Source organism: Manis javanica, chromosome 9 (genome assembly GCF_040802235.1).
Source record: "Manis javanica isolate MJ-LG chromosome 9, MJ_LKY, whole genome shotgun sequence".
Taxonomy (NCBI): Eukaryota; Metazoa; Chordata; class Mammalia; order Pholidota; family Manidae; genus Manis; species Manis javanica.
The window spans coordinates 67,020,310-67,040,887 of NC_133164.1; the positions used below are offsets into that span (position 1 = coordinate 67,020,310).

A 20,578-nucleotide genomic window follows, 5' to 3' on the forward strand; every position below is an offset into this window, starting at 1 on the left:
CCAGCACCACTAAACCTGGTGGCTCCGTGTCAGGCTCACCTAGCAGAGGTTGAGACAGAGACCAAGTATTCTGAATATCTACTTCCTCTGACTTTGAGATGCCCTCAGAAAAGAGAGGGTGGGAAAAAGGAAAGAAAGAGCAGCTGGAGAGCCAAGAGAAACGTAAGTGAATCACTTAAAGTCATTGATAGCAATGAAGCTCCTACATCAAAAACATCATATTCTTCACGATCCACGGGCCGGGTGCAAAATAGATTTCCAGTGTCTCTTTCTATGAAAAACAAATTTAAAGGTTCTTGGTCAACTCCACGCCCACTTATTGAGTAGAAGATGGTATAGTTCTGTGCTGCATCAGACTGAACCTAAAAAGAAAAACACAGAAGTTAAAAAAAATGCTGTTTTTTAAAAATGTAGCTTATGTGTTTACAGTTTTTATTGACAACAAAATGATAATCACATTTGTCACATCATCAATACACAGAACAGTAAAACCATAGAGCAAAAGATTCTTTTAAGTCAAGTTTAATGAAAACAATATTCAATGTAACGAGTACCCAGAGAAACCTCATTAAAAACAGCAAGGCATCATTTCCCACCTACCGATTTGGCAAAGAGCAAAGAACCATAAAGCCCACTGCAGACATGGTAGAGGCAGACAGGGACCTCACATGAGCTGTGAGGAGAGACAGGGAGGTCCTCCCAGAGGGTCCCGGCAGGGCCCAGCCTGGGTGTTCAAGGAGAGCCCACCAACCAGCTCTCAGCCAAGGGCGTTTCACGGATGCAAAGTTTTTCTCTTATTATTATTATTAGTTCTTTAATGATTTCTAGTTTTCCTCATTATTAGGTTATTTGTGATCTCACTGTGCTCACTCTTACACTTCATGAATATCTTCAATCAAATCTGTTTACTTTAAATGCTTAAAGAGTTATTGAACCTGAACACAACCGACTCTCAGTACTGAAACAAGTCGTCGGAGGGCCCTCCAGCCTACCTGCTGAAGGAACAGAGGGAAGGGTCCCAGGGAGTTCTCCTGCATGGAGCAGGGAATCGGCGCCCATCTCCTCTTGGAACGCCTGAGGACCAGTTCTTTCACGTGCCTTTTCCTCAGCACCTGAATTTAGAGAAAGAGAATTGAAGAAAAACAGCATCACTGCCTCTTTGTTGTGAAAGAGTTGGGGAGCCTATAAACCTAAGGCCTCCCGGAGGCTCCGTCCTGGGAGTTTCCATGAAGTGAAAGGCTTTTTGCCTTAATTATAAGGGAAAGAATGTATCCAGACTTTAAAGATTCCCCTAAATGAGAGAATTTCATTTTGTGCACCTTCCTAACTCTGACCAAACTTTCAGATCTGGAAAACTGTCACTGTGTTCCTCGTGTTTCTTGTTCTTTCTTACATAGAGATAGAGAGCACATTCTCAATGCAACCATCTATAGACAGCACTTACCTCATTTTTCTGCTGAAACCTCACTCTCAGAACCACAGCAAGAAATTGCATGTTCTTCACTGTCCTAACACTCTTTACTCTGTCCAATATGTGTGACTATTTAAGTTTAAATTAATTTAGAATTAAGTAAAATATAAAATGCCATCCTTCCATTGCACTAGCCACATGTGAGTGCTCAGTAGCCATTCCTGTTGGGCAACCGTAATGGACAGTGCAGATTATAGAATATTTCCATTGTTGCAATAGTGGTCCATTTCATTTCATGGTGTACCAAGGCAGACATTTTATTTCCCTGAGAATTAATTAATAGTTTTATTAAGCATTTATTAAAATGCTAAACAGTCTTTTAAATTAACATCATCATTAACACATTAATGCCACTTAGCTGTAATCTGCTCTAAATCTTTAACCACCCTTGTGACTACTTTCATGGTGACCATCTCCATGTCACGGACTCGAGAACCACAGTGGGCAGTCACCTAGAGGATGGCCAGTACCGTGCCCGACATATTCTTCTCCACATTACGCATCCTCCAGGATTTCCATTCACTGAGGCTATAAATACAACAGGGCACAACTCGTGCCCTTAAGGAAGTTAGATAGACTGTCTGCACTAGTAAAAACTTGCAAACACTGTCATGATGGCTGACCACACTAATCACACAATAGCAATTAGTTAGATTCAGACTGGAAGAAGCCTTCACAGAGCAGATGTCATTTAGATTTAACAAAGGAAAATCCAAGGCCAATGGGAGGAGAATAGAGGAAAGGAGGAAGACAGGGAGGGACAGAAAGCACACAGAGGGAAGGGAAAAGAGGAGGAAAAAAAGCCTATTTATCCCTTTGTCATCTGCAATTTTTAAGGAAAGTACTTATATGAAACGAAGAACATGCCTGAAAACATCAGTGGACTTTTAATACCTTCTTCGGACATTCCAGGAGCACAGGTATCTCACTCTGTGTCTGCTTCCTCAGGTCAGACAGCCGGATGGTGAACCACCTCTTCTCACCAGAGAACATGACAGCCCTAGTGGTGTACACCGACCCGTCACCTAGAACTCTGAAATCCGGATCACTCGACTGGACAAGGTCTGCAGACCCCAGGCATTCTTTCAAATTAACTGCAAGTAAGAGTTTCCAAGTTGTAAAGTAGAAATGGATGCAAAAAGTAAAAAGTCTTAAAAGAATTACTCTGCATTTACCAAAATATCTTAACCAGGCTCCTTACATGTATTAAAAAATGAAAATTTTCTTTCAGTTAAAAAATAAAAATTGTTGATTATATACTTGTATGAAATAAGGTGTCTTCTACACTTCCAAAAGGCTTATAAAAATGATTTTCCTATTAAAGAGGAATGTGCGTAGCAATCACAACAAAACTGAGCTACACCCCCCCACATGTACCGGAATAAAGGAGAGAAAAATTTTCCTTAAAAGTATATCTGAGTCTTTAGGTACACCTGTTTTCAGCCAGAAGTTATACACATGTGCCCAAAGGTAATGGAGTGTATGAGTTTGCCAATAGTCAAGTGAGAAAAATCTATCATTGACTCCTTCCCGTTGGCACTTTTCTGTCACACACACCCCACCCCCAGACCCACCCCTGTCCCCCCAATAGGCCCACAGTTCTCTCTGTGTTCCTCTTTCTAGCCTTCCAGGACTCTCCACTGAAACTTTACATGGGATCTGCTCCCCTCTAGAATTTTTCCTAGTAAAAAGCAAGAAAGAATAAGTAATAATATAAGTGTTATGAAACATGTATCAAATCCATCCCATTCTTCGACGATGTGTTTTAACAGGACCGGAGCCGATACATTAGCATTCACTTGAGTAACCACCTCCCAGAACACTCATAGGCAACCCATGCACAGAGCTTTCACTTTCATCCAAACCATCACCCTGAAAAGCTTTAAGCAGAAGGAAGAGAGCATCTTCAGGATTAACGACATATTTCTCTCATCTTCACATTTTCAGGGTAATGAAAACCTCCCGTCTATTGTGCTAGACCTCTCTTTAAATCCTCCTCTCCTTTCTTCCTTCCCATAGGAATAAAAGTGATAGTTGTTTAATAAAATTAAAGGAGGCAGTTTATCCAGAAATGGGGCACTATGTTGAAAAAGTAAATTTGGTATCTCTGGGAAAAACTATTATCTCTTTTTTTAAAAAACCCACGACGCTTTCCTCCAATATTCCCTGTACCATATTTAAAGTCCTTCCCTTCCCAACTTCCCAACTGTTGGGAAAGCACCTTCTCAGGGCACAAATGGGTGATTAAGTTTGGTTTGGAAAGGAATGGTTCCCCTTGCCACATTCTCCAGGGCAGCTATAGCTTCAATAAAAGTACTGCTGAGAGTCTCAGCAACTTACCTGTATCTCTCTGAAGTCCTAGAATCATGAAAGGGTGTATCCTGCATATAATCTTTTATGTAGTTTTTAAATTGTTAAAACATGAATGACTACAGAAACTCGAATCAGAACATTTGCACTGGAATCAACCACAGAATTCAATGTTACAAAGAATGGAAGATATATTTAAAATTATCTTGAATTGTATCTAATTATAAATCGAGCCAGGCAAATTCCAAAAGGCAAAGATTGGGTAACATGCTCTTTCCAGCAGAGGTAAACTAAATTTCTGTTTTAAAAACAGTTTTGAAATGTCTCACCTCTGCCAACCATTTTGTCTGCCTCTAGTTTGGAAGGTATATTAAATATCACCTTTTTGCAGGCTTCACAACCATAACTGAAGACCTAGAATTTAAAAAAAAAAAAAGAGTCACATCAATACAGTATAGAGAACAAAAGTTTCAGATGTGCAAGATAAATAAGTTCTAGAGACCTATTGTCTAGCCTAAAACCTATAGTTAACAATACTGTATTATATACTTAAAATTGTGGCTAGGAGGGTAGATCATAGGTTAAGTATTCTTATTACAAGGAAATAATAATAAGAAATAAAAAGGGTGAGAAGAAAACTTTGGAGGTGATGGATATTTTTATGGCATAGACTGTGGTGATGATTTCACAGATCTATACTTACCTCCAAACTCCTCAAGTTGTATACATTAAATATGTACAGCTCTTTGTGTGTCAATCCTACGTCAATAAAATGGTTTAAAAAATAGTAAAGAACAAGACCACAAGATCATCTCAATAGTTGCAAGTAACTGACAAAATCCAACACCCATTTACAATTAAAAACCTTCAACAAAGAAGGAATAGAAGGGAATAATGATAAATGAGTTCAGCATAGTTGCAGGATACAAGATCAACATTCCATTTGATTGCAAGCCAATTGATTGTATTACTACACACTAGCAATAAAAAGTCTGAAAACAAAATTAAGCAAACAATTCCATTCACAGTAGTGACCTATCTGCATGCATCAGAAGACATAGTCCCAAAATTCATCCGATAGATTCAATATATTCACTAGGAAAACTACAAAGATACAATACCCTAGACAGAGTGGCACTGGGGTAAGCATAAACATATTGATGAGTGGAAGAGAACTGAAATCCCACAAATAAGCCATTACGTTTGTAGTCATCAGATTTTGACAAAGGTTCCCAGAAAGTTCAAGGCAATGAAATAGTCTTTTCAATAAAGGGTCCTAATACAATTAGATAGTCTCATGCAAGAAAATGAATTTGGACCCTTACCTCACACCATATATAAAAATTAATTTGAAATGCGTCACAGATCTAAGTGATCTAAGTATAAGAATTAAACTATTTAGAGGAAAACTGAAGAGTAAAGCTTCATTATCTTAGGTTAGGCAATGATTTCTTTTAACACCAAAAGCCCTCATTGACAAATAGCACTTAATCAAATTTTAAGTTTTGATCTTCAAAAAATATAAAGTAAGCAATATACAACCCACATAATGGCATAAAATATTTTCAAAGCACACAATAATGAAAGACTTTTCTCCAAAATACGTAAAGAACCATCACAACTCAACAATAAAGAGACAAGTAATACAAAAGAAAATGGACAAAATGTTTGAGGAGACATTATCCAAAGAAATAAACAAATATCCAGATGAAAAGATGCTGAACAGCATTAGGCATTAGGGAAATGTAAATCTAAACCACGATGAGATCCCCGTCAGGGTAGCTAAATAAACAAGACAGAGAATAACAAGTGTGGACAAGGATTGAGCAAAGCTGGAACCTTCAGGCATTGCTGGTGGAAATGGAAAAAGGTACAGCAAGTTTGGAACACTGGCAGTTTCTCAAAAAATTAAACATAAATTTAACATATAATCCAGCAGTTCCATGCTTACCTACAAGAAATGAAAGCCTGTGTTCACACAAAACCTTGTGCCTGAATAGTCATAGCAGCATTAGTCACAGTAACCAAAAAGTGGGGACAATCCACATGTCCATCAACCCATGAAAGGACCAACAAAATGTGATATATCCACAAAATGGACTATTTTACAGTTATGAAAAGAAATAAGGTACTGATACATGCCACACATGGATAAACATTAAAAATATTATGCTTAGTAAAAGAAACAACACAAAAGAGTACATGGCATATGATTTTTTATGAAAAATGTCCCAAAAAGACAAATACATACAAAGTAAGTTAGTTGCCCAGAGCTGGAGGTGGACATGTGGAGTGGTTGTAAATGAGCATGATTCTTTTTAAGGTGAAGGAAATGTTCTAAAATTAGATTGTGGTGATGATTGTACATTCTCTAAGTTTGCTAGTATCTGTTAAATTGTATACCTAATATGCATGAGTTTTATGGTACATAATTTATATCTTAATACAATTTTTTTCATGGTTACAGTGTCACTGACATAAAACTATTCTTTCCACACCCACCTCCACAAATTGGCAGTGAAAGGCTCCTTCAAATTCAGCAAAACAAAATCAAACAATAACCACAGAGAAATATTTCACTTCTGATAACAGACTTCTTCACAAAATTAAAAGATTTTAAGTCATGGAACATAACGTGTGTATATATATATATATATATATATATATATATATATACACACAATAAAAATTCTTGCACATATATGTGCTCTAAATGTTACTGCACTTATGTAAGACCTATCTTACCTTGCTTGAATTAAAGTAAAAGAAAACAACTCCAAAGTATAGACAAATAGGGTCAACATGTAATAGTGTTAATTTAAATAATAAGTTGAAAAGTCACTTTCAGAAAGTCTGAATCAGATTGCTAACTGTACCAATAAAGTGGTAAGCTAGTTGCCCTTTAAAAAAATACAACCATATTTCATATGCTCAACTGCATATTGTCCCTAGGAATATAGTTGTTATCTTGGGGTGAAAAATCATTTTATTTAATAATGTACCCATTGGTCCAAATGTGTCTTAACTCTACAGTTGAATATCTTGGAGTAGCAAAAGAAAGCCATAAACTATATATTATAATTACAACTCTTTTAAACATATTTTAAGTTAAATATTTAAATCAAATAGAACACAATATAATAAATGCTCATGTGTATATCCAGATTTTTAATTAATATTCTAATTAATTTCAATTCAAATATCTCAATTTTTGCTTCATTTTTTAATTAAAATTTACAGATGTGGCCAGTCTTACACATGCAAGATATACAGGATATATGTATATTATTTTATAAAACATATGTATATAATATATATATATACACACATTTATTAAGATACATAGAAGCATGTCTAATTTCATTGGAGCATCTTCAGTAGAAATACAAGAGCATCTCCAGTTTCATTAACTATTGCCAACTTGCTCTCCAAATTACTAATATCAACTTACATTAATGCCCTAGAATATTAGATCTCCCTATTTTTTCATATCTTCTACTCCAATTAATTTTCCTTACTCTTCAAATTTTTGCCAGTCTCATGGCTGTTGCTTTAATTTGCATTTTCTTAATTTCTAATGTGACTGCTCATTCCTACATTTATGCCACTGTCTTTTGCAAACTGTTTATTCCTCTCCTTTAGTTCTTTCTGTATTATCTTTTTATTTTTTACTTGTAGGCTTATGTGGGTTGCCTTTTCAATCTTTCAGTGGTAACTTTTGATACACAGTGCTTCAATTTTAAGGTAGTCCAATTTATTAATCATTTCCTTTAGTTTTTTTGAAGTAGTTAACTACTTCATCATTTCTTCTGGCTTATACTCTTGTGTATTAATAACTCTCCCTCTATTCTGTCATAAATACACAGTCTGGTATTTTCTTCTAAAAACTGTAAAGTTACTTCCAACTTTTAAATCTTTCACCCATCTGGAATGCATTTTGTGTTTGGTTCACTGTAGCTCACCTTACCTTTTGCCACATGGATAGCCAACTGATCCAAAACCATCACTAATAACTCCTCCTTTCTTAACTAATAATGATTATGCTTCATACCTGATATGCACAGTCCCATGAACACAGAATCTGCTTCTGGCTCACTGCACTATTTCAGCAGCATGTGTATTTATATTCACATCAATGCTCTATAGTTTTACTCAAATAGCTTTAGTATAAATCTTGGTAGTTTGTTATGGTGACTCCAATCCCTATCATCTTCCTTTAAAGTATGTTAGTTTTTCTCAGCCTTCTTCTTATGACCAGCTGATCAATTCCATGAAAAAAATTCTTTTCAGGTTTTTTCATCCAGGAAAGTGCCAATAGTTTTATACTTTTATTAGTTCTAATTGGTTAAGATAGATCCCACACTATCTTAGTCCATGTAGCTAATCCTACAGCTGGCAAAATGTCGATTAGATTTCTTTCCTTTAAATCTTTAACCTCTTTCATTATTGCTATTATATACTTTATCTCATGTATATGTTTGTTAAGACCTCCAGTAGAAAGTTGAATAGAAATAGCTACAGTGACCATCAAGGATTTGTTTCTAACTTTAAACAAAATGTTTTTACCATTTCACCATTAATTAAGATTAATTAAATGATTTAAATAATTTCTCTTTCATTGTTGTTACATGCTTCATTATGAGTTCATTCTCTTATATTCCAGTTTGCTAAGAATTTTTATAGAAATAAATGTAATTTCCTACTTATTTTGAAAAGAGCATACAGTTGCTTTCTGAATATATTACTATGTTAAAATACAGTAATAGCTTTTCTAATGTGAAACCATCTTTCCATTCCTGGGGTGGACATGATAACCTTTTAAATATATTATTGGTTTGGATTGCTGCTATTTTACTACTTCAAATATACGTAAGTGACATCAGTTAATGAGTTAAAGGGAGTTCTAATTCTTCTGTTCTTTAAAGCAATTTATATAAGGTAGAAATTGTTCCACACAATTATGGAAGGATTCACCTTTCACAGGTCTGGGCTTGATGGATATGAAGGTGTGTGTATATGGAGTCATTTGGCTTCCAATTCAGTGTCTTCAGTGGTTATAAATCTATTTATATTAAGATTGTTTTCTCAAGTCAAGGGTGGTGATTTGTATTTTGCAAGAAATTGCCTGTTTTGTGTGTGTTTTCAATTGGAATGCCATTGGTATTATCATTTTTAAAACATTTGTTTCTCCATAACTGTGCCTCCTTTTTTATTCCTAATATGTGTATCTGGCCTTCTCTACTTGTTACCTGTTCAGTCTTAGCCAGGTCTATGCTTCCCAAGAACAACGTTTGGTTTCATTAATCCAGTCTTTCGCTTGTTTCTTTCCCTTTTCTTTTTTTTAATGTTCTTTGTAAGATACATTATAAATACAAAAGACTATATATAGTATATATGTGTGTTTTAAGAAATAACAAAATGAACACTAGGGAACTCGCCTTCAGAGTTAAGAAATAAAACATTACTATAATTTTCAAAGTCCCTATAAACCTCTCCCCAATTGCATTTCTTCCTTCCCTCAACACCTAAAACTCAGGTGATGACTAATGAATGATTTTTGTGTTGATAATTTAGTCCTCTGCCTTTGCTTAATTTTATCCCACATTTTCCTAAAGAAAATACAGGTTTATTTTGTCAGTTTTTTGGCTTTTACCTATATGCAGTCATATGCAAATTGTACGCAATTAGATTTCTTTGCTCAAATTAGGTTTGTGAAACTTATTCATGCTGAGTATGTAGCTGTAGTTCACTCATTTTCATTGCTATGTAGCATATCATTCGAAAGAATGTACGATTAATTCAATAATATAATTTTTGAAAGGGATGATATTCATATATAGATTTCAGTTAAGTCATCCTTCTTGAAACTATACTTTGATACTATATTTGTGGGGATGGGATATATTAATAAAATAAATAAAAATGTACAGTCACCATTAGATTAGCAATGATAAACTAATGACCTTTAAAGGTGTTTTAAAAATAACTTTTATATAGGATGCCCAATAAAGTTGCATCCTACAAAAATTTATTTAAAGATTAATGAGTCACGGGTTGACTATTTGAGTTATAAAAGAATCTCTTTTAATGGAGAACCCTCCAGAGCAACTATAAATATTTGATTTATTAAACATAGAGTTGCAATCAACTCTAAGGTAAAATGTAACAAATTAAGTTTTTAAAAATTATAATATACTGCCTACTGTAGTCCTGGAAAAATTAACTGCTTTGTTTCTTTTTACAGGAGTATCCATATTCTGTTAATTGTATGATAGAAAGCTTATCATACAAATCATTAAAATCTGAGAAAGAAATCTAATACCAAAAGTAGAGTGAAAATGAAAGGCTTATCTGAGATTGCTTTACTTTTTTGTCAGTTTGTCAGTCTTACTGTAAATACATGACATAGCTTTCTAAAATGACACCATTTTCCAATAGAGGAGAAACTAAAGAACAGACATATATGGAAAACCTAAAAAATAAAGGAGATCTTCTTAACTAAGCATAATAGTCACAGATCTTTTCATTTGTCATTTCTTTTACAGACACCTGCTTCTGAAAAAGGAAATGTTACCTTTCAAATTCTAAATTTTAAGATTTACCTCTTTGTATTCTCAGTACTTAGATCATTCTAGTACATTTCCTTCTCACCAAACCCTTTGTAAGATAGGTATTCTAGTTAAACAGAAAGTATGATCAACCGTTGGTCACTACACAGACCATACATGGAATGCCAACTGCCAAGGGGATCGCAGCAGGACCAGAAGTTGTGCATGGCTTACGTGTATTTAGTGATTCAGAAGGCATTTCAGGATCTAGCTGTATCTCAGCATGAACATCAACAATCTCTTCTTTAAAAGGTAGCTGACAATGCGCTGAGCTAAGTATATACTAAAACTTTGACTTCCTTAAGGTCATGGTTTTAAAATAAACTACTTCTCATTTACTTCCTTTACTATATGCCTTAACCTTTTTTTCACTAATGCAAAAGATTAATAGACATTATTGTATTCTCATTTTAAAAGACGAATATATCAAATGTTATCAATAAAAAAGAAGTCTGGTTGAGGAATCACATTATCTCATTAATTAGTGCTATAAAATCTGAAAAGATAGAACAGTCATTTGCCAACCTAAGTTACAGGTGAGATTCACATACTCCAGGGGAAAAGGTATGTTATACTATAAAAGAAAAATATCATTTTAACTCGTTTTGAAGAGTCCTTTCAGCAAAATGATAGATCAACTGTCCAAGTCATACCATTTATAGTATGTAATAGATAACAATGTGTTTATCAAAGTAGTTTTGATGTGGTGGACAATGTTAAACACATATTTAAAAGGATCTCATTATTTAGACCGGGTGCAGAAGACATCTGAACTGAGCTAATGCAATTTAGTTTCACCGCCATCCCTGACAATTTTGCTACTTTAAGAGAACCATTTTAAGAGACACTCGCTAATTTCAACAATAGTGGGATGATCTGATGTGTTTCTTTTCTAGTTTCCTCCACTCCTTTCTTTTATACTTCCTTATTTTCTTTTTTCTTTTCTCTGTGTGTGTCTGGGGAGGATCATTAAGACCTGTGCTTGTAATTGCTGCTTGAGTATAGTGAGGACAGAGGGGTGGGAAAGGAATGCAGATGGGGCAGAAAAGTGCAAACGGCAAGTTCCTCAAGCTGTGGGACATCCCAGCTGGAAGGCTAACATGTTAAAAGTCTCCGTTTTGTGTTAAAGACTTGCTTTGAAGAGCCCTACTTCAAACAAGCAATCTTTTTTTTTCGAGAGATCCAGTAAAGTAATTATAAAGTGAAAACTGTGTCTGAAAGGTTATGCCATTAATATTAAACTGAATAGTTGAGAGTCCTATGAGTCAAATGAAAATATGTACTGTACGGAGCACGGTGGTCAACAGGGGTCTTAATTTACCCATCTGATCAGAAATTGAAGATGTGTTAGTAAGGGATTGCTGCTGAAAGAAACCATTCTGTGCACACTCCCCAGTATTCAAGTCTCCAGATATACCACTTAATTTAAGCTTTTAAAAAATAATCCTAAATGAGTAAATCATATGCTATAGCTGTCGGTATCTATTTAGCTTACACGCACCTTCCTGCCTCGCCACAGCCCAGCCCGCCCTCGGGACGGCTCGCGGGGTTCCACGCCTCCCCTGCAGGGAGAACAGAGGGCAGTGGGGGCATACGGCCACTCTTCTCCCCATTCTCACGTCCATTCACGGAGAAAACAGAACACGAAAGTCATGAATCTAAACATAAAGGCTGGAAACTCTTCCAAATACATCACAGAAGAAAACACTGAAGCAGTTCCCGTTTGGAGTTATTTCAAAAGCTGTCTGTTCGTTGGAATAGATGCCTCGCAAGCCTGTGCGCTCGGTGATACGGTTCCTCGTCCACAAGTACATTTCGGATCGTAACCACCAGGCTATATTTCACAACTCGCTGATTGCAAGAGAGGGCAAAGCTGGCCACCCATCGCTCTACGTTTGGTGGCGCCGGAGCCGCCGTAGAGGACCACGCGCGGGCCCCGGGCCCCAGGGCCGCCGGCCGGGGCAGCCCTGGTCGCGTCCGCAGCTCCCGCGCGTAATCGCGCCGGCGGAGTTCCCAGTATTTCGCTTCGGTCTCCCGAGTCCTCGGGGAATTGTCCCCAACTGCACCTCCAGGCGGCTGTGGCCCTGGGTGGCAGGATTCCTGGACCCGAGGACCCCGGACCGGGCTCAGGTCTGCGCCCCCGCAGACGGTGAAAAAGTACGACCACCCACGACCCTCGCACAGCCCCTCTCCCCGGACTCGGCCTCCTCCGCCCCCCCCACGCCCCCACCAGGCCCCCAGCGCGGCCCGGCCCCAACGCGGCCTCCCCATGCCCCGAGCCCCGGGGCCCCTCCCGCCCGGCCGCACGGGAGCCCTGGCCTGGGGACGCCCCCGGCTCGCCCGGCACATCGGCCTTCCGCTGGCTCGGGGCTCCCGGGCGACCTCACCCAACGCCCTCCTCGTCCGCCCAAACGCGCGCCGATCGCCGGCGGAGACTCCGGCCCGCCCAGCGACCGCACGGGCCGCGCAGGGCCCCGGGCCGCGGCGGCACCCTCCCGCCACTCACCGCGAGGGCCAGGAGCAGCCGGCAGAGCGCGGCGCGCGGGGCGCACGGGCGCCGGTCGGCGGCCATCGGGGCCGCTTCTCGCCGCGGCGGGTCGCGGGCGCTGTGGCTTCTCGCAGGCGGCCTGCCCGGGAGCGTGCTCGCTCCTGAGTCGGGCCTGGACGCAGGACACGCCGAGCTGCCCCTCCTAGTTATTCCTCAAGTTTTATCCCCGCCGGAGCGGCTGGGGAGCTGCCCGAGCCTGCCCCTCGCTCCGCGGCCCCGCCGGGTGCTCGCCCTCGGAACGGCGGGGCGGGCGCACCCCGCTGCTTCCCCACGCCCCCGGCCGCCCCGCCCTCCCGGCGCCCGCACCCGCGCCCCGGGGCTCCCTGCACACCCGCCCACCAGGCCCGCGCTGCAGGCGACCCCGCAGGGCTGCCCCCACCCCGGCCGATCTGACCCGCGGCCCAGCCAAGCACCCCCCCCCCCCCCCCGCAGACCCGCCCCGCGACCCAGAGCGCCCCCTGCAGACCCGCTTGGAGCTCCTGACCCGGTGCCCCCCACCCCGTCTGCCTGCGAAAATCCCCGCCCCGCCCCTGGGCGCTGGGAACACCCTTGGCGCTGGATCCCTGGATCCCCTCCTCAGCTCCTGATGAATCCTGGGCAGGTCTCCCGGTTAATACAAAGTGTATGTTTGTTTTACAAATTCAACTGATACAGTAAGATAAATGACAGGAAAATTATCCCGAGTGGCATGAATAAACTGGTGTTTGGTATCCCGGAGAGTAAAACCATGTAAGAAATTCTGATTCCTGACCATTTTTAGGCACCAACAAGTGAGCGATCACACACGCAGCTTTTCATCAGAACACAGCCCTCTTGAGAAACCAAAGAGGCCCGCGCCTTGATTTCGGACGCTCAGCCTCCAGAGCGATGAGAAATGACGCTGTAAGAACCGGCAGAGAAAAAGGAGGGCTGGGACGTGCGCCAGGCACACGGACAGCCCGGGACCAGCAAAGCTCTGGAGGGTCTTGTGAAGGCTTCGCATCCAGGACACACGAGTTTCTTCAGAACCCCTGGACGGAAGAACTGTGGCTGGGATTGGTTTAGAAACGTAGGCAGGCTGGACAAACCAAGCTGAGGAGTTGACTCATCCTGCGAAGAGGAAGAACCTTTCGCTCAGCCTGCAAGAGCGGCTACTAACTACAGTTAACAGTATTCACTTTGCGTGAGTTAAGGAGTTCATTAATCTCATTAATGAACCTGTTTGTGCCTTGATATAGCTTTCTCTTAATATTTAGGGAATACATCTTTGAACTGTTTTTCTTTATTCTAAGTAGGCCTGTAAGATAGCTATCATCTGGCTGTTCCCTCTGTGCTGTGTGACAGATCCTTAACCTCTGGCTGTATGCTGGTTACTCTGAGCTTCCATTTTTAGCTTCTACAAAATAAAAGTTAGAGACATCTATCCATTCCAGAAATCCTGGGGATATTTTCGATTTGTATTGCAAAATTCTAAGTGCAATAGGAATACTGAATGGTAACTGGAAATAGTTTTAGTAACTATGTGGAAATTCCCTGTTTTGCTATATAGCATGTATTTCTCCATCAGGAGTAATAAAAAGTAATACATTTTATAATTTAGAGAAGAATGGTCATGGCAGTCATTATAACAGAAATATGACTTGGAGGTGAATTAAAATTGCTTTTATTTTTCCCAAGTAAATTATAATATAAAATGAGTTTGTTGAAAGTTTGTTTAAAATAGAAGCTTCGGTTAGAATATAGTTTGAACTGGATGCCTTCTGTAATAAAGTTGTTTAAGTCTTCATGAGACTCCATAAAGCATAAAGAGTGATTCTGAAATATCTTTATTTTAATAACTACCCCCCAAACTGCCAAGTCATTTGGGAGTCATTACTAAAGGGATGATGTACAAGAATGGGAAAGAAACTTAATGTTTTACCTTGTCATTTTCTTAGTTTGAAGGGTAAAAGCAGCAATAATAAATAATCAAAAACAGAAAGCAATTGTAAACTGAAGTACAAAAGTTCACGAATCAGGTAAATTGCAAACTTTTCAGTAGAAACCCAATTTATGATTATTAGGAAGATTTCTCTGTATCTACAGGAATCTCTGACCACAGAAAGGTTAATGGCCATAGGAGGTGAGAACTGCCTTCTGGCCCACTGAGATGGCTGCCTTGCACAACTCAGAGCCAGCAGCTACTGGTCTCACAAACCTCCCTGGCTTACTGGGCAGTGACATGACCTATAAATTACAACCAGAGCCACTGTATGACACTCAGAGCAGATCTACTAGTGAGGAAAGAGAAATTCCTGAAAAGATGCTTAAGTTAAAACCAAGTAAAAGATTAGTTTTGAATAGTCTTTCTTCAGAAACAAAACAAATCTGCCCTGAGTTGTTAGTTCAGAAGGACTTTTAGAATATTATTGAGGATACATAATAGCACAATTCCTTGTTGAACACCAGTGACGAACACTGTGCAAATATGCACTCCAAGGCCAGGAGCCATCCCAGACTGTATTCTTAGAAATTAGCTCCCCTGACATATCCACCTACTGTTTTAGGGAAGGCGCTTCCCTCAGTTTTGGAGACCAGACAGTCATAGTCCCCCACCCTGCTACTGCCACTGGGGCCCCGGGAGACCACGCTGCTTCTCTTGTAGCGCCTTTCCCCAGGTGCAACGAGAGGCTCTCAGCTCATCTCCCACAGCACCACGGAGAGCAGCCTTGACTTTCTGGTCATTTCAAAAGGCTTCTGGAGACTTGGGAATAAGAGCTTTGAGAAGGGGATTGAGGGGTATTATGTTTAGTACACATGGTGTGGGGGATCACGGGGAGAACAGTGTAGCACAGAGAAGGCACATAATGGATCTGTGGCATCTTACTGCACTGATGGGCAGTGACTGCATTGGGGTATGGGTGGGAACTTGATAATACGGGTAAATGTAGTAACCACATTGTTTCATGTGAAACTTTCCTAAGAGTGTATATCAATCATACCTTAATAAAAAAAAATAGAGCTTTGAACCTATAACACTGCATGGCTGCCCAGGACCCGCGCCACCCCAGAGCCTACCTGCTCCTCTTCTCCTGTACTCCCTTGGCCAGCAGCCTCCCCCCTCCCCACGCCAGCACTTCCACCTAGTAGAGAACCTTCAGGCAGCCAAGAGAGTGTCAAGCCTAGACCCAAATTCTCGTGGTCTAACAGGGAAGAGAGGTTTCCCTTTCCCCTGCTCTGTGCTGGGTATGCAGATTCTCAGATCTCATTTTACGATTGATTTCTATCCAGAGTGATTGACCGGGGCTGTCCATCCCCCTGAGGAGAAAACTCACTCCATCCACAGATCTGTGGTCTTTCACTGTAACATTGGTAACAATCATACAAAATTCAGACAGCTGTATGTTTCTCAAATTCAGAGGTGTCTAGTTTCAATCCAGATAGACTCAGAAAAGATTCCATTCAGTCTTTCCTTATTAATTAACAATTCAAGAACTGTTAACAATGGTTTCCCTCTCCTCCCCTAAAATCTTCAGATGCCCTTACAAATACCTTCTTCTGCAAACAGGTTTATTTAAGGAGCAGGGGGTGGTTTCCTAATGACTTCTCACCAGGCTGAAAGGAATGATTTCTTCAGAGGAACAAAACCCCATTGTGTGAGTGATAACTTTTTGCAGTACCTGGACAATAGCAGCGTAACAAAGCCCTGACAGAGTGAAATCTTAGTCCCTCCCACCTTGGAATAATCCCAGTCCTTCACTTCAGTCTCCCCAGAGTGGAAATGTTCTCCCACTACGAGGCTGTAGTTTCCCCGGATGTTCTCATGTCCCCAGGAGTTCACTGTGTGTATCTGCCCGGTCGAAGGGCGTTGCTCAAGCATGCAGATCCCAGGTGTGAGTGGGCTGACGGCCAGGTCCCATGTGTCATTCATCCCCACGTCATCCTCTGATTCACTGCCCCATCAACCTTCTTTCCCACAGGTGGAGAAGGACCGTCCCCGACATCAGCCGGGAAAGGCGTATCCCCGGCTCAAAGGCGTCAGTAGCTCAGGAAAAGAAAAGCAGATTTTCCCACCAGTTCCCTATGGGCACTCGATTATTTAATTCAACATGTATTCGTTTGTGTTGTGAATGTGTTCTTTTTTCTGGCTATTAGTTACCTATTTATTTGTTAACTGTATTTATTCAAGATTTGTTGACCATGCTCGGTCTTTTCTTTTCAGCCCACCCAGGTTCCCAAGCCCTGTCACTAGGTGAGGAGTTCTCCCCCCATGGCTGCTCAGGGCTCCCTAGACAGCCTTGAACTCAACAATACCTGGTTCTCTTCTCGCGTTGTCTTCAGGCACCGTACTTGGGTGCGCTTTTAAGGGTTATAATAAGCTACACACTTTCCTAACTGATAAACTCTAGTCTTAACTTGCACACATATGTGTAAGGTTATACCAGATCCCAGCCTCTGAGACACAACCTTAAGGCAGGGGTCCTGCCTGAGCTTAAAAAAAAAACAAAAACAAAACTGAGGAGCTAATAATAGTCCTAATAGGCACATGCCTGAAAGGTAGTTCCATTGCCACTTCCTACTTCATTTGCAGTGTTCTTTACATGTGTCTCCCAGGTTCCAAGTTCTGTTTAGATGGTGATCAGAGAATTTCCTAATCATTGCTATAATACTTCACTTTGAAAATGAGAATCTCTGACCAAAATCTCCCTGTCAGGACCTAAGGTAATAAATAGGTGTTTGTTTGCTTTGTAAGTAAGTCTCAGAATCATTCCAAACTCACAGACATCTATCAGAATTTCTTTATTTCCTACTCTGGATAACATTAAGCAGTGATCAGATCTGGAACAGCCTCTCAGCCACCTAATGATGTATTATTACAACTCACTCTGAATTGTTCCAAATATTTAAGTAGAAACTGAAAGCCACTGCCTCCCCCCACTCCCCTCAGCCCTAGTTGGATGGACAAAACATGGTGGGGTACAGACAAGCACCGTGGGTACTGGCTATGACACCCTTTCTGCGTGTGGTGCCCTGCCTTCCTGCACTGTTCCCAGGGCACCTGATGTGCAGTCATCCGGTCTCAACTTCTCTTCCCTCATTTGGCTCGCTGAGAGTTGGGTTTTCTCTCTCCGGAGAGAGAGTGGAGAGTGACAGGCACACACACGCTCTTAGGAGATAATGCAGGGCAACACTCTTCTGCCACATTAATACTCTATTCCCTGAGAGTAAGGCGGTCTGGGCTTGCTCTACCAGGCTCCCTCCGTGGTCACTTTTCAAATTCATCTGTTCACCAAGGAAGCCATGGTTTTAGGCAATGGGCCAGGAATACGCCAGTTTTTTTTTCCTCCTACCCTCAATTCCTTCTTGTAATTTTGAATAAATAGGACAGTGCTCTTTAGTTCAAAACAAATCTTTGTCCTTAGCGTTTGCTGAGGCAAAAAGCAAAGACTATTTTGGCAACAACATCATACTAGGAAAACGAAGAGATCTGCACCCCGAGGAACAAGGACTGAGTCAGCTGGACCCGCTCCTCCAGCCCCATTTGCTTGTTCAGACTCTACCTGAAGGGTTAGAGTGTCCGCTAAGGTGTGTGACTTAACTGCCTTGGAGCAGGTACATGTAGCATTCAAATCTCTGGTTGTTCTACCTTGCAAAAATATACAATTTTGGAAATGATTTTTCCTTTTCCATTCGATTCAATCACAGTGATCTGTACATCTGAGCAGATTATAATTTACCTCACCCAGGTGGTTAAACAGTGATGCTCCTGGACCTTTTTTTCCCCTTTATTCAGGTATGATTTGCACAGAGTGAAATTCATAGACCTTAAGTGTGCACTCCCGTGAGGTTCAGCAGACATATTCATTGGTGTTACCATCATTCACATCAAGGTGTGCAACATTTCCTTCACCCAGGTGAATACCCATCCCCATCCTGCAGCCCCGTGAACACGGAGCCAGGCGTCCCGTTGCCTTCGTGCCCACTACTACAGCACCGTACCTAATTAATCAGGGGCTTAGCCAGTCTTGAAACATAACCCATCTTCCCTTTGAGAGAGCTCTGTTCATCTCTACTGAAGGTTATGGGTTTTGTTTCTGCTTTGTTTTCTGTAAACTTCTTCCTTTAGCTCATTCTTTGCCTTCCATTTTGTCTTTCCATCCTGCACTCTCAGTTGGGACAGTAAAACTGTTTGTAGGCCATAACTGACTTTGATGAAAGCATGTTTCCCGAAACCACGACGTTCTCTGCCACCCAACCCCCTTCAAATGGCTGGGTAGGTGCCTGTTGCACGGAGGCGACCCGGGGAAGGCCTACCGAGGAGACCTGACCGACAGGAGGAACCAGCGGCCCTGCGGGGAAGCAGTCCAGCCTGAGAATGGCCACTACAGAGCCCGGGCAGTCAGGTGTGGTGCAGGCACAGAGAGAAGCCAGCAGGTCCAGAGCGGATGCAGAGTTCGTTTTTGTTTTAATCTCACCTTTCCAAAGAAGCCGTTGGATGACTCTGGAGCAGACGGGTAGGCATGGTCTGAAATACTCGTTTTATAAATCCCTTCAACTGCTGCCAGAAAACAGACTGTAGAGGGCAGTGCCAGCAGACGCAGGGCTCAGAGCAGGGGTAACGGTAGTTTGAGCCGTGAAGGCAGCGCTGGTGCCGGTGACAACCTGTGCTGTAGCTCAGGACTGGCTGATAGGGTGGGGAAGGCATGTGAGACAATGAGAAGGTTCAAGAGTGCCTGCCGCAGGCTTTGCCCTGAGCAGCAGGGTGAAGTGAATGAATGCGGAATATTGAGGGAGGAACTGGTTTCGGTTAAGATACCCAGTTTTTATTTGGACATGTAAAGTTAGAGATGTCTGTTATATATCCAAATTAAGAAACAGCAACAATTGTAACAAATTGTAAGCAAGAAGGACGTGGGGGTAGGTGGGGGATTGTAACCCCTGACCCTGCTCGGCTGTGGGTGAAGCTGGGCCCTGAGGAACTCTGACCCCTCTGACTGCCGGCTGCACCCACACGGGGGTAGAGACGCTGCCACTGGGCTGGAGGTGAGCCGCCGGCAGCTGCACACACCCAATGGCCTCAGCCTTGCTGCAGTCAGGAGCAGAAGGCTGTGGCGTGAGGCTCCCCAGACCTTTGCTGCGGCACCACCTGGGCCTCTGACACACAGGTTTCTCCATAAAGAAGACCAGAGCAAATAGGGCAATGGCTCAATGAGTTTGGGTCAGCAACGTGCACAGTGACTGCGAACATGGACTCCGGAGCCAGACTGTCCAGTTCAAATCCTGATGCCATCACATCCGAGGACCATGGCCCCAAGCTCTTCATTTAACATCTCTGTGCCTCAGTTTCCTCATCCATAAACGAAGACTAATTCCTAATTTGAATGAGGATGAAAAGAATTAACATATTATAGTATTTACAACAGATTATGGCATATGATAACTATATGTGTTCAGTATTATGTTTATCAAACATTTGTTTATTCCAGAGAATGATAAGAGGCAAGAGCAAATAACTGATGATGCAACAGACATGTTTTATTTCATGCACAGAGATTGTGAGAAAACAAGACCATGGGGAAAAAGATGGCAGCATGAGAGAGACAGAGGCTCCCTCCTAAAGCTGGATACAATTAGAAAATTTAATTGGCACAACTAATCCTGAGAGAGCAGCAGGAAAGAGGA

The 20,578-nt window shown here is 41.4% G+C and overlaps 1 protein-coding gene across 3 annotated transcripts in view; it reads right to left on the minus strand.

Annotated features, from left to right (window-relative positions):
• DSC3 (desmocollin 3) overlaps positions 1-13,180 on the minus strand; it is a 37,811-nt gene extending 24,631 nt beyond the window's left edge. Inside the window, exons 1-5 of one of the 3 annotated variants that reach the window (XR_012121110.1) lie at positions 12,896-13,180; positions 4,111-4,195; positions 2,366-2,565; positions 993-1,112; positions 207-362 (exon numbers count right to left, since the gene is read on the minus strand). Coding sequence is in view for 2 of the 3 variants with exons in the window: in XM_073212716.1 (XP_073068817.1) it covers positions 207-362; positions 993-1,112; positions 2,366-2,565; positions 4,111-4,195; positions 12,896-12,961 (627 nt within the window). In the remaining variant the exon portion in view is untranslated. The remainder of the gene's footprint in view (positions 1-206; positions 363-992; positions 1,113-2,365; positions 2,566-4,110; positions 4,196-12,895) is intronic. The other 2 variants (XM_073212716.1, XM_073212717.1) reach the window with 2 other exon arrangements.
• Between the last annotated feature and the right edge of the window lie 7,398 nt (positions 13,181-20,578).